The 13,521-nt window shown below is 46.4% G+C and overlaps 1 protein-coding gene and 3 long non-coding RNA genes across 4 annotated transcripts; 2 read left to right on the top strand and 2 right to left on the bottom strand.

Annotated features, from left to right (window-relative positions):
* Positions 1 to 225: 225 nt before the first annotated feature.
* Positions 226 to 10,316, bottom strand: TRAPPC1 (trafficking protein particle complex subunit 1). The gene is made up of 5 exons (XM_083881506.1): positions 10,272 to 10,316; positions 6,414 to 7,779; positions 4,853 to 4,923; positions 2,710 to 2,848; positions 226 to 819 (listed from the first exon to the last, which is right to left on the bottom strand). Exons 2-5 carry the CDS (start codon positions 6,510 to 6,512, stop codon positions 685 to 687), a joined length of 444 nt encoding a protein of 147 aa, XP_083737632.1. The 5' UTR covers positions 6,513 to 7,779; positions 10,272 to 10,316; the 3' UTR covers positions 226 to 684.
* On the top strand, positions 8,409 to 8,708 carry LOC310921387. The gene is made up of 3 exons (XR_014592129.1): positions 8,409 to 8,445; positions 8,554 to 8,603; positions 8,668 to 8,708. It is a non-coding gene; the product is annotated as an uncharacterized lncRNA (long non-coding RNA).
* LOC310921386 lies at positions 8,736 to 9,814 on the bottom strand. The gene is made up of 3 exons (XR_014592128.1): positions 9,775 to 9,814; positions 9,334 to 9,593; positions 8,736 to 8,787 (listed from the first exon to the last, which is right to left on the bottom strand). It is a non-coding gene; the product is annotated as an uncharacterized lncRNA (long non-coding RNA).
* Positions 8,781 to 9,770, top strand: LOC310921385. The gene is made up of 3 exons (XR_014592127.1): positions 8,781 to 8,817; positions 9,318 to 9,530; positions 9,755 to 9,770. It is a non-coding gene; the product is annotated as an uncharacterized lncRNA (long non-coding RNA).
* Positions 10,317 to 13,521: the final 3,205 nt, after the last annotated feature.

The raw sequence follows: 13,521 nt of genomic DNA, 5'->3' as shown, positions 1-13,521 counted from the left end.
GGTTCCTCAGTCACATTTTGGGGTTTTCAGTCAGAACTTGGGCATTTTTGGGGCCGTAAATCAGAATTTTGGGGTTTTTTGAGTTTCTCAGTCGGGATTTTGGGGTTTTTGGGGGTCCTGAGTCAGGATTTGGGGTTTATTTTGGGTTTTTGGGGGGTTTTGGGGCCGTAAATCAGGATTTTGGGGTCTCAGTCAGGATTTGGGGTTTTCAGTCAGAATTTTGGGGTTTTTTGAGTTTCTCAGTCGGGATTTTGGGGTTTTTGGGGCCCCCCAATCAAGATTTGGGGTCTATTTTGGGGTTTTTGGGGGTCCCGAGTCAGGATTTGGGGTCAGTTTTGGGATTTTTTGCTCATGAATTGGGGTTTCTGGGCCTGAAGTCGGGCAGGCTGCGGGATTTGGGATTTTTGGGACCCCCCATTCAGATTTTGGGGTTTATTTTGGGTTTTTTGGGTTTTTGGGACCCCCAATCCGGATTTTGGGGTTTTTGGGGGTCCTGAGTCAGATTTTGGGGTCCATTTTGGGATTTTTTTCTCATGAGTTGGGGTTCCGGGGCCCGAAGTCGGGCAGGCTGCGGGATTTGGGGTTTTTGGGGACATAAATCAGGATTTTGGGGGTCTCAGTCGGAATTTTGGGGTTTTTGGGGGTCCAGAGTCAGATTTTGGGGTCATTTTTGGGTTTTTTAGCTCATGAGTTGGGGTTTCTGGGCCCGAAGTAGGGCAGGCTGCGGACGAAGGCGTCGAGGCGCTGCCGGAACAGGAGACTCTGCACCGGGGCCCGGGGGGGGCACAGCGGGTTCTTCACCACCAGCTCCACAAACAGCTGGAAAAAAAGGGGGAAAATCACATAAATTTGGGGAAATTCCCAAAAAATTTGGGGAAATTCCCAAAAATTTGAGGAAAATTCCCAAAAATTTGGGGAAAATTCCCAAAAATTTGGGGAAATTCCCAAAAATTTGGGGAAATTCCCAAAAATTTGGGGAAAATTCCCAAAAATTTGGGGAAAATTCCCATGATTTTCGGGGAAAAATCCAGGTTTTTTGGGGAAAAATCTCATTATTTGGGGGAAAAATCCATATTTGGGCGAAAAGTCTCATTATTTTGGGGAAATTCCCAAAAATTTGGGGAAATTCCAAAAAATTGGGGAAAATTCCCATGATTTTCGGGGAAAATCCAGTTATTTGGGGTAAAAATCCCATTACTTTTGGGAAAAATTCCATTATTTTGGGGCGAAAATCCAATTATTTGGGGGAAATCCCACAAATTTTGGGGAAAATTCCAAAAAATTTGGGGAAAATTCCCATGATTTTGGGGGTAAAATCTCATAAATTCACGCGAAAATCCCATTATTTGGGGGGAAAAATCTCATTATTTTGGGGAAATCCCTCAAAATTAGGGAAAAATCCCATAAATTTGGGGGAAAAATCGAGTTATTTGGGGGAAAAATCCTGTTATTTTGGGGAAAAAATCTCATTATTTTTGGGAAAATTCCCAAAAATTTGGGAGAAATCCTGTTATTTGAGGGAAAATTCCCTAAATTTGGGGGAAAATCCATTTTTTGGGGGAAAAATCCATTTTTTTGGGGAAAAAATCCTGTTATTTTGGGGAAAAATCCCATTATTTTTGGGGAAAATCCAGTTATTTTGTGGAAATCTCATTAATTTTGGAAAATCCTTTTATTTTAGGGGGAAAATCCCACAAATTTTGAAAAATTCTAATTGTTTTGGGGGGAAAAATCCTTTTATTTGGGGGGAAAATCCCATAAAATTAAAGGGAAAATCCCATTATTTTGGGGAAATCTCATAATTGGCAGAAAAATCCACTTTTTTGGGGGGAAAAATCCCATAAATTTGGGGGGAAAATCCATTTTTTTGGGGGAAAAATCCATTTTTTTGGGGGGAAAATTCCAATAAATTTGAGGAAAATCCCCACAATTTTGGGGGAAAATTTTGGTTTTTCAGGGTCAGATTTTTCAGGTTCCGGGTGGAATTTTGGGGCCAAAATTTGGAATTTTGGGGTCGAAATTTTGGATTTTGGGGCTGAAATTTGGAATTTTGGGGTCGAAATTTTGGGATTTTGGGGCTGAAATTTTGGGATTCGGTGCCAGAACTTGGGAATTTTTTGATTTTAGGATTCAAATTTCAGGATTCTGATTCTTTGGGGCTTCAATTTTGGGTTTCCAAGGGGGATTTGGGGCCATTTTTGGGACTTCAAAACCCAGGTGGGTTTTGGTGTTTCAGGGTCGGATTTTTCGGCTTCCGGGTGGAATTTTGGGGTTAAAATTTGGAATTTTGGGGTCGAGATTTGGGGATTTTGGGGTCGAGATTTTTGGTGGGATTTGGGGGATTTTTTTGGGGGATTCCCTTGGAATTTTTGAGGATTTTTGGGGGATTTTGGGGATTTTTGGGGCAGATTTGGGGCATTTTTCAGGTTCCGGGTGGAATTTTGGGGTCGGAATTTCGGGATTTTGGGTTTTTGGGGCCGGGATTTTGGGGATTTGGGGGATTTGGGGAACCCAATCTTGAGGTTCAGAGCAGTTTGAGGTGCAAATTTTGGGGATTTTTGGCAGTTTTGGGGACTTTAAAACTTGGACAAATTTCGATATTTCGCGACGGGATTTTTCGGCTTCCGGGTGGAATTTTGGGGTGGGAATTTCGTGTTTTTGGGTTTTTTGGGGTCGGGATTTTTGGGATTTTGGTTATTTTGCTCTCACGTTGCTGTAGATGTGCTGCAGGGCCTCTCGGGCGCTGGGCACCCCCAGGTCGGTGTTGAGCACCAGGCGCAGCCCCGACGGCGTCTCCAGGTAATGGAGCCGGTATTTGCTGGTGTGGAACGACACGAACCCGTCCCGCCTTGGCCCAGCTCAGGAGGCTAAAAAATCATGGAATTCCCGCAATTCCCAAAAATTCCCCGCCTTTCCCAGCCCGGGGGAGGAGCGCCTGGAGCAGGAGAGTGAAATCGGATTGAAAATTGGGGCAAAAATTGATGAAAATTGGGCAAAATTTGCTCAAAAATCTGTTTCAAAATTGCCAAAAATGTGCCCAAAATGTTCTCAGAATCCGCCCAAAATCTGCAACAAAATTCCCAAATTTTGCCCAAAATATGCCCCAAAATCTGCTCAAAATCTGCCCCAAAATTGGCACAAAAACTGCCTAAAATTGGCCCCAAAATCTGCCCCAAAATGTGCCCCAAAATTCCCAAAATATGTCCAAAATATGTCCCAAAATTCCCAAAAATCCACCCAAAATCACCCCAAAATCTGCTCAAAATCTGCCCCAAAATTGGCACAAAAACTGCCTAAAATTGGCCCCAAAATCTGCCCCAAAATGTGCCCCAAAATGTGCCCCAAAATTCCCAAAATATGTCCAAAATATGTCCCAAAATTCCCAAAAATCCACCCAAAATCTGCCCCAAATCTGCCCCAAAATTCCCAAAAATCCACCCAAAATCTGCCCAAAATCAGCCAAAAATCTACTCAAAATCTGTCTAAAATCTGCCCCAAAATCTGCCCAAAATCTCCCCAAAATCTGCATAAAAATTCTCAAAAATCTGCCCAAAAATCTGCATCAAAATTCCCAAATTTTGCCCAAAACATGCCCCAAAATCTGCTCAAAATCTGCCCCAAAATTGGCACAAAAACTGCCTAAAATTGGCCCCAAAATGTGCCCCAAAATTCCCAAAATCTGCCAAAAATCTGCCCCAAAATTCCCAAAAATCCACCCAAAATCAGCCAAAAATCTACTCAAAATCTGCCCCAAAATCTGCCCAAAATCTGCCCAAAATCTGCCCAAAATCCACCCAAAATTCCCAAAAAACCTCCCGAAATCTGCCCTAAATCTGCCCCAAAATCCTCAAAAATTTATCCAAAATGTGCCCCAAAATCTGCCCAAAAATCTGCATCAAAATCCCCCAAAATCTGCCCCAAATCTGCTCCAAAAAAACCCAAAAACTGGCCCAAAAATTTACCCCAAATCTGCCCCAAATTTCCCAAAAATTTGCCCAAAATCTGTCTAAAATCTGCCCCAAAATCTGCATCAAAATTCCCAAAAATCCACCCAAAATCTGCCAAAAATCTACTCAAAATCTGTCCCAAAATCACTCCAAAATCTGCTCAAAATCTGCTCCAAAATCTGCCCCAAAATTCCAAAACATCCATCCACAATCTGCCCAAAATCTGCTCAAAATCTACCAAAAATCTACCAAAAATCTACTCAAAATCTGCCCCAAAATCTGCCCCAAATACCCACCCAAAATCTGCCCAAAATGTGCCAAAAATCTGCCCCAATTTTTCCCCAAAATCTGCCCCAAAATCGGCCAAAAAAATCCCAAAAATCTGCCCCAAAATTCCCAAAAATCCACCCAAAATCTGCCCCAAAATCTGCTTCAAAATTCCCAAAAATTTACCCAAAATCTGCCCAAAAATCTGCATCAAAATCCCCCAAAATCTGCCCAAAATCTGTCCAAAAATCCACCCAAAATCTGCATCAAAATTCCCGAAAACTGCCCCAAAATCTGCCCCAAAATTCCCAAAAATTTACCCAAAATCTGCTCCAAAATTCCCAAAAATTTACTCAAAATCTGCTCCAAAAATCCCAAAAATTTGCCCAAAAATCTGCCTAAAATTCCAAAAAAATTACGCAAAATCTGCATCAAAATTCCCAAAAACTGCCCCAAAATCTGCCCCAAATTTCCCAAAAATCTGCCCCAAAATTCCCAAAAATCCACCCAAAATCCACCCAAAACCCTTCAGGGAGGGGTTGGTGTTTTACAGGGCCCCGAATTCCCAAAATTCCCAAAAAATTCCCAATTTTGGTGGATTTTTTGGGGTTTTTTGGGGTTTTTTGGGTTTTGGATACATGTCCGTGGGGCTCATCTTGGCCACGAAGGAGCGAAGAGAGAAAAGCATCCCAAACATCAGCTTGAATTCCTGAAATGGGAAAAAATTGGGAATTTTAGGGAAATTTGGGGAATTTTAGGGAATTTGGGAGATTCCCAAATCCCCAAAAATCCCCAAATCTCCCCAAAAAAACCATTAAAATTCAGGAAAAATTAAAAAAATTTCCCCAAAACATAAAAAAAACCAACAAAAAAAAACCCCTAAAAAATTCCCAAAAAATTCCCCAAAATTCCCAAACCTCCCAAATTATTTTTAAAACCCCGAAAATTGTCCCAAAACTGCCCAAAAATCATCAAAAAATTCCCAAAAATTCCCCCCCCAAAAAATCCCCTAAAATTCTCCAAATCCCCAAAAATTCCCCAGAATTCCCAAAAAAATCCCAAAATTTCCAAAAATTAAAAAAAAAATCAAAAATAATTCAAAAAAATTTGAAAAAATTTAAAAAAAAAGAAAAAAAATCCCCAAAAATCCCCAAAATTTCCCCCAAAATCCCCCAAAATTCCCCAAAATTCTCAAAACATCCCAAAAATCCCAAAAATTCAAAAAAATAAAAAATAAATTAAAAAAAAAAACAAAAAAATCCAAAAAAAATTCAAAAAAAACCCAAAATAATAAAAAAATATAAAAAAAAATCCAAAAAAAATTCCCCAAATTCCCCCAATCCCCCAAATCCCCCAAAATTTCCCCCAAATTCCCCCAAATTGAAAAAAAATTCAAAAAAAATTTTAAATTTCAAAAATAATTTAAAAAGTCCAAAAAAATCCAAGATTTTTTTTTAATTAAAAAAAAATTCAGAAAAAAAAATTTAAAAAATTCCAAAAAAATTCCCCAAAAAATCCCAAAAATTCCCTAAAAAATCCCAAAAAAATCCCAAAAGTTCCCCAAAAAATCCCAAAAAATTCCCAAAAATTCCCCAAATCCCCCCAAATCCCAAAACACCCAAATTTTCCCAAATTTTCCCAAATTCCCCCAATTAGTGTCACCTCCTCCTGCGGGATCCCAGGGGGTCTCCATCCAAATGTTCCCAAAATATCCCAAAAAATCCCCAAAAAATCTGAAAAAGTCCCCAAAAATCCCCCTAAATGTCTCCAAAAATCCCCCCAAAAATCCCAAAAAAATCTGAAAAAATCCCCCCAAAAATCAGAAAAAAATCACAAAAAAATCTGAAAAAAATCCCCAAAAAATTCCCCAAAAAATCCTCGAAAATTCCCAAAAAAATCCCAAAAAATCCCCCCAAAAATCCCAAAAAAAAATCCCCAAAAAATCCCAAAAAAATCCCCAAAAAAATCAGAAAAAAATCCAAAAAAATCCAAAAAAATCACAAAAAAATCACAAAAAAATCTGAAAAAAACCCCAAAAAAATCCCCAAAAAATCCCAAAAAAATCACAAAAAAATCTGAAAAAATCCCCAAAAATTCCCCAAAAAATCCCAAAAAAATCCCAAAAATTCCCCAAATCCCCCCAAATCCCCAAATCCCCAAATTTCCCAAATTTTCCCAAATTTCCCAATTTATTTTCACCTCCTCCTGTGGGATCCCGGGGGGTCTGCGCCGGTGCCATTCGCTGTAGAAGAGGCAGGAGCCGCCCCGGTCGAAGATGTAAAGGTTGTGGATGGTCATAACAGGCACCAAAAATCCCCAAAAAAGGTCTAAAATATCCCAAAAAAATTCCTAAAAAATTCGGGATTCTGGAATCCAAACAGGGAAATCAAAAAAATTTTCAAAATGGGAAAAAATTCCTGTGAGAAAGAGAGAAAATTCAGATTTTAGAGTGAAATTTAAATGTGAAAATTCCCCAAAAAATTCCTGAAAATTTTCCCAAAATTCCAAAATAATTTCCAAAAAATTCCAAAAAAATTCCCCAAAAAAATTCCTGAATAAATTCCCAAAAAATTCCTAAAAATTTTTAAAAAAACCAAAAAATTCCCCAAAAATTCCAAAAAAATCCCCAAAAAATTCCCCCCAAAAAATTCCCCTAAAATTACAAAAAAAAATTCCCCAAAAAAATTCCCAAAAAATTCTCAAAAAATTCCCCAAAAAATCCCAAAAAAATTACCCCCAAAATTACAAAAAAAATCTCAAAAAAATTCCCCAAAAAATTCCCAAAAAATTCCCAAAAAATTCCCCAAAAAATCCCCAAAAATTCCCAAAAAAATCCAAAAAAATTCCAAAAAAAATTTCAAAAAAAAATCTTTAAAAATTCTCAAAAAAAATCAAAAAAAATTCCCAAAAATTAAAAGAAAAAATTTCCCAAAAAAATCCCCTCAAAATTCTCAAAAAATTCCCAAGAAATTCCCAAAAAAATTCCCCAAAATTCGGGGATCACAAAATTCAAACAGGACCCCAAAAAAAATCCAGGAAAGGGGAAAAAATTCTTGTGGGAAAGAGGAAAAATTCCGATTTTAGAGCCAATTTTAAACCTGAAAATTCCTCAAAATCCCTCCCAAAAAATTCCCCAAAAATTCTCAAAAAATTCAAAAAAAAAATCTTAAAAAATTTCAAAAACATTCTCAAAAAAATCCCAAAAAAATCCAAAAAAAATCCCCAAAAATCCCCAAAAAAATTCAAGAAAAAGCCAAAAAAAATCCAAAAATATCCCCAAAAAAATCCCCAAAAATTCCAAAAAAATTCCCAAAAATATCTCGAAAAATTCCAAAAACATTCCCAAAAAATTCTCCCAAAATTCCAAAAAAGTGCCCAAAAAGTTCCCAAAAAATTCTCAAAAAAATTCTCAAAATTTTCCCAAAATTAAAAAAAAAAAAATCTCAAAAAAATCTCAAAAAATCTCAAAAAAATCTCAAAAAAATCCCAAAAAAATCCACAAAAATTCGGGATTCTGAAATTCCAACAGGGACCCCAAAAAATTCTGGGATTGGGGACAAAAATCCTGTGGGAAAGAGGAAAAAAATTCCGATTTTAGAACAAATTTTAAACCTGAAAATTCCCCAAAATTCCCAAAAAAAATTCTCAAAAAAATCCTAAAAAAATTCCCTGAAAATCCCAAAAAAATCCGGGATCCCAAAATTTCCGGGATCCCCAAAAAATTTAAGGGAAGATCCCAAAAAAAAAATATTTCAGGAGAACCAAAAATCCACCCAGAGCTCCCAGTATAAACCAGTACGGACCAGTATGGACTGGGATAGACCAGTATAAACCAGTACAGACCAGAGCTCCCAGTATAAACCAGTATGGACCAGTATAGATCGATATAGACCAGTATAGAGTCATACAGACCAGTATAAACCAGTACAGACCAGAGCTCCCAGTACAAACCAGTATGGACCAGTATAGATTAATATAGACCAGTACAAACTGGTACAGACCAGTTTAGACCAGTGCTCCCAGTATAAACCAGTCCCAATGCTCCCAGTGCTCCCAGTAACTCCCAGTATAAACCAGTCCCAGTATCCCCCAGTGTTCCCAGTATAAACCAGTTCCAGTAACTCCCAGTGCCCCCAGTATCCCCCCAGTAACTCCCAGTATAACCAGCACCAGTAACTCCCAGTATAAACCAGTTCCAGTGCTCCCAGTGCTCCCAGTATAAGCAGTCCCAGTGCTCCCAGTAACCCCCGGCATTCCTAGTATAAACCAGTCCCAGTGCTCCCAGTAACCCCCAGTATAAACCAGTCCCAGTGTTCCCAGTAACCGCCAGTGCTCCCAGTAACCCCCAGTAAGTCCCAGTATCCCCCCCAGTGCTCCCAGTAACCCCCAGTATCCTCCAGCGTTTCCAGTATAAACCAGCTCCAGTAACCCCCAGTGCTCTCAGTATAACCAGTCCCAGTGCTCCCAGTAACTCCCAGTATAACCAGTCCCAGTGCTCCCAGTAACTCCCAGTATAACCAGTCCCAGTGCTCCCAGTAACTCCCAGTATAACCAGTCCCAGTGCTCCCAGTAACTCCCAGTATAACCAGTCCCAGTGCTCCCAGTGCAACCGGCTCCAGTATCCACCAGTGCTCCCAGTAAGTCCCAGAATCCCTCCCAGTATAACCAATCCCAGTGCCCCCAGTATAAACCAGTCCCAGTATTCCCCAGTTCTCCCAGTATAACCAGTGCCAATGCTCCAAGTGCTCCCAGTAACCAGCACCAGTAACCCCTGGCATTCCCAGTATAACCAATCCCAGTGCCCCCAGTGACCCCCAGTGCTCCCAGTATAAACCAGTCCCAGTAACCGCCAGTGCTCCCAGCAGAACCAGTCCCAGTGCCCCCAGTAACCCCCAGTATAAACCAGTCCCAGTGCTCCCAGTAACCGCCAGTGCTCCCAGTATCCCCCAGTAACCCCGGCGTTCCCAGTAGAACCAGTTCAGTGCTCCCAGTAACCCCCAGTATCCCCCCCAGTAATTCCCAGTATAACCAGCACCAGTAACCCCCAGTGCTCCCAGTATAACCAGTCCCAGTGCTCCCAGTAAGTCCCAGTATCCCCCCCAGTAATTCCCAGTATAACCAGCACCAGTAACCCCCAGTGCTCCCAGTATAAACCAGTTCCAGTGCTCCCAGTGCTCCCAGTATAACCAGTCCCAGTGCCCCCAGTAACCCCTGGTGTCTACCCCAGTAACTCCCAGTATAACCAGTCCCAGTGCTCCCAGTAACTCCCAGTATCCCCCTCAGTGCTCCCAGTATAACCAGCCCCAGTAACCCTCAGTGCTCCCAGTATAAACCAGTTCCACTGCTCCCAGTAACCCCCAGTATAAACCAGTCCCAGTGCTCCCAGTAAGTCCCAGTATCCCCTCCCAGTATCCCCCAGTAACCCCCGGCATTCCCAATATAACCAGTCCCAGTGCTCCCAGTAACTCCCAGTATAACCAGTCCCAGTGCTCCCAGTAACTCCCAGTATAATCAGTCCCAGTGCTCCCAGTAAGTTCCAGTATAAACCAGTCCCAGGAACCCTCAGTGCTCCCAGTATAACCAGCACCAGTATCCGCCAGTGCTCCCAGTATAACCAATCCCAGTGCTCCCAGTATAAGCAGTCCCAGTGCTCCCAGTATCCCCCCAGTAACTCCCAGTATAACCAGTCCCAGTGCTCCCAGTAACCCCCGGCATTCCCAGTATAACCAGTCCCAGTATTCCCCAGTGCTCCCCCCAGTAACTCCCAGTATAAACCAGTCCCAACAATCCCAGTGCTCCCAGTAAGTCACAATACAACCCGTCCCAGTGCTCCCAGTATCGCCCAGTAATTCCCAGTATAACCAATCCCAGTGCTCCCAGTACAACCAGCACCAGTAACTCCCAGTATGACCAGTCCCAGCAATCCCAGTAACCCCCAGTCCCCCCAGTCCCTCCAAGTTCCCCCCAGTCCCTCCCAGTCCCCCTAGTTCCTTCCAGTCCCTCCCAGTCCCCCCCAGTCCCCCCAGTCCCCCCCAGTTCCATCCCAGTTTCTCTCACCTCCTTCTCACCGCCTTCACTTCCGCCCGACCTGGGCGCCTTCCGTGACGTCACTTCCGCTTTCCGCCCAAATCCATCATGGCGGCGAAGCGGGAAAACAGCGGAGTGGGCGTGGTCAAACTCCAGATGGGCGTGGTCTAACCATATATGGACATGTCCCATTTAAGGATTAGAAGGGGCGTGGTTATCTCTGAGGAAGGCGTGGTTTAGCGTTGATTGACATGTGCCGCTGTGGGCGTGGTTTAACCACATATGGACATGTCCATATAAGCCGTAGAAGGGGCGTGGTTATTCCCTGGGGGCGTGGTTTAGCGTTGATTGACACCTCCGAGGCGCGGTGGGCGTGATCTGGGCCACGTTTTGGGGCATTTTGGGGCCGTTTTGGGGCATTTTTGGGGCATTTTGGGACCGCGGAGCCCCCAAAGTCTCCTCGTGTCCCCAAATTGTCCCCTCGGATACCACCGGGCTGTGCCCACCCCCCAATTCCCACCCCCCACGAGTGTCACCAGTGTCCCCCCAGGAGTGTCCCCAAATGTCCCCCCCCTCCCCAGACTCCCCCAGTGTCACTCGTGTCCCCCCCTCAATGTCCCCTTTGTGTCCCCACCTCCTCCCCAGGACCCCCCCCGATGTCCCCTCGTGTGTCCCCCCACTCCCAGGACCCCCCTAAATGTCCCCCCCTACTCCCCATGTCCCTCCTCAGTGTCACCCCTGTCCCCCCCATGTCCCCCTCCGTCCCCAGGACCCCCCCCAGGGATGTCCCCAATGTCCCCCCCATGTCCCCCACCATCCCCAGGAGCCCCACAATGTCCCCTCGTGTGTCCCCCACCCACCTGAGCCCCCCCAGAGTCCCCCCAGGGGTGTCCCCATGTCCCCCCCCTCCCCAGGACCCCCCTAAATGTCCTCCCCCCCACTTCCCAGGTCCCCCCTCAGTGTCACCCCTGTCACCCCCATGTCCCGCCCCCTCCCCAAGACCCCCCTCAGTGTCACCCTTGTCCCCCCAATGTCCCCCTCCGTCCCCAGGACCCCCCCCCCAGGGGTGTCCCCATGTCCCCCCCATGTCCCCCCATCCCAAGGACCCCCCCCAGGGGTGTCCCCAATGTCCCCGAAATGTCCCCCCCAAACCTCAGGTCCCCTCTCAGTGTCACCCCTGTCCCCCCAATGTCCCCCCCCCCCGTCCCCAGGACCCCCCCAATGTCCCCTCAATGTCCCCTCCATGTCCCCAACCCCCCCCAGGACCCCCCCAGTGCCACCCCCGCCCCCCCCCCAATGTCCCCTCGTGTCCCCCCCCATCGTGTCCCCGGTGTCACCTCCCCCCTCCCCCTCCCCCCCCGTTAATCCGATTTTCCCGGGGGTGGGGGAGGGGCGGGGTGGGGGAGGGGGGGATTAGGGCCCCCCCCGCGCCCCCCCCCCCGCAGCGGCCGCGCCGGGGCCAGAACGGCCCGGGCTCCCTGGGGGCAGCGCCCACACCCCGGGACCCCCCCGGGACCCCCCCGGGACCCCCCCAAATACCTCGGGACCCCCCCGGGACCCCCAAATACCCCCGGGACCCCCCCAGGACCTGAGGACAGGTAAGAGACACCCCAACCCCCCCAAAAGCCCACCCAAACCCGTCCAGGACCCCCCCAGGACCCCCCCTGGGATCCCTAAATACCCCCGGGACCCCCCTGGGACCCCCCCCGGACCCCCCTGGGATCCCTAAATACCCCAGGGACCCCCCGGGACCTCAGGAGAGGTAAGAGACCCCCCCCTCCAAATACTCAGGACCCCCCAAATCCCCCCCGGGACCCCCAAAACTCCTCCGGGACCTGAGGACAGGTAAGAGACCCTCCCCAAATCCCCACCCAAACCCCTCCAGGACCCCCTAGATCTCTTGGGACCCCCCCCCCCAGGACCCCCTCAACCCCTCCAGGACTCCCCAAATCCCCCCAGGACCCCCTAAATCTCCCCGGATCCCCCCGGGACCCCCCCCCGGGACCTCAGGAGAGGTAAGAGACCCCCCCCCAAATACCCAGGACCCCCCAAATCCCCCCTGGAACTCCCACGGGATCCCTTGGGACCCTCCCAGGACCCCCCAAACCCCTCCAGGACCCCCCAAAACCTTCCAGGACACCCCAAATCCCCCCAGGACCCTCCAAACCTTTCCAAGACCCCCCAAATCCCCCCCGAGACCCCCCCAGGACCCCAACTCCCCTCCCCGGGACCCCTTGGACCCCCCCAGGACCCCCCAAAACCTTCCAGGACACCCCAAATCCCCCCGGGACCCCCCTAAACCTCCCCCGGGACCTGAGACCCCCCCCAAGTGAGGGATCCCCCCCATCCCCCCCCTCTTTGGGGTAATTTAGGGACCCCTCCCAATTAAGGGATTCCCCCCCCTAATTAAGGGATCCCTCAATTAAGGAACCGCCCCCCCAAGGGCTCAACCCCCCCAATTAACGGACCCCCCCAATTAATGGACTCTCCCCTCTAATTAAGAGATCCTCCTAATTAACGGGTCCCCTCAATTAACAGACTCCCCTCAATTAAGGAACCCCTCCCAATTAAGGAACCCCTCCCAATTAATGGACTCTCCCCAATTAACGGATCCCCTAATTAAGGAGCCTCTCCCCCAGTTAATGGACTCCGCCAATTAACGAGTTCCCCCAAATTAAGGAACCTCCCCCAATTAAGGGACTCCTCCCAATTAACGAACTCCCCCCAATTAAGGGACTCCGCCTAATTAACGGATCTTCTAATTAAAGAACCTCCCCCCAATTAATGGATCCCCCCAATTAACGGACCCCCCAATTAAAGAACTCCTCCCAATTAATGGGCTCTCCCCAATTAACTGACCCTCCCAATTAAGGAACCTCACCCCTAATTAAGGGATCTCCCCAATTAAGGGACTCTCCCCAATTAACGGACCTCCGCAATTAATGGACTCTCCCCAATTAACGGATCCCCTAATTAAGAAACCTCCTCCCCAATTAACGGACTCTCCCCAATTAACGGATCCTCTAATTAAGGAACCTCCCCCCTAATTAAGGGATCCCCCCAATTAACGGGTCCCCCCAATTAACGGACTCCCCCCAATTAAGGGATCCCTCCAATTAACAGGTCCCCCTAATTAAGGAACCTCTCCCAATTAAGGGATCCCCTCAATTAACGGGTCCCCCCAATTAAGGAACCTCCTCCCAATTAAGGGACGCCCCCCCAATTAAGAGACCCCTCCTAATTAAGGGACCTTTCAATTAACACACTCCCCCCAATTAAC

The sequence above is a fragment of the Zosterops lateralis genome (genome assembly GCF_965231275.1).
Source record: "Zosterops lateralis genome assembly, chromosome: 34".
NCBI classification, from domain to species: Eukaryota; Metazoa; Chordata; class Aves; order Passeriformes; family Zosteropidae; genus Zosterops; species Zosterops lateralis.
Note: the sequence above shows the minus strand (reverse complement) of the source record. Positions and strands in the feature narration are given on the sequence as shown.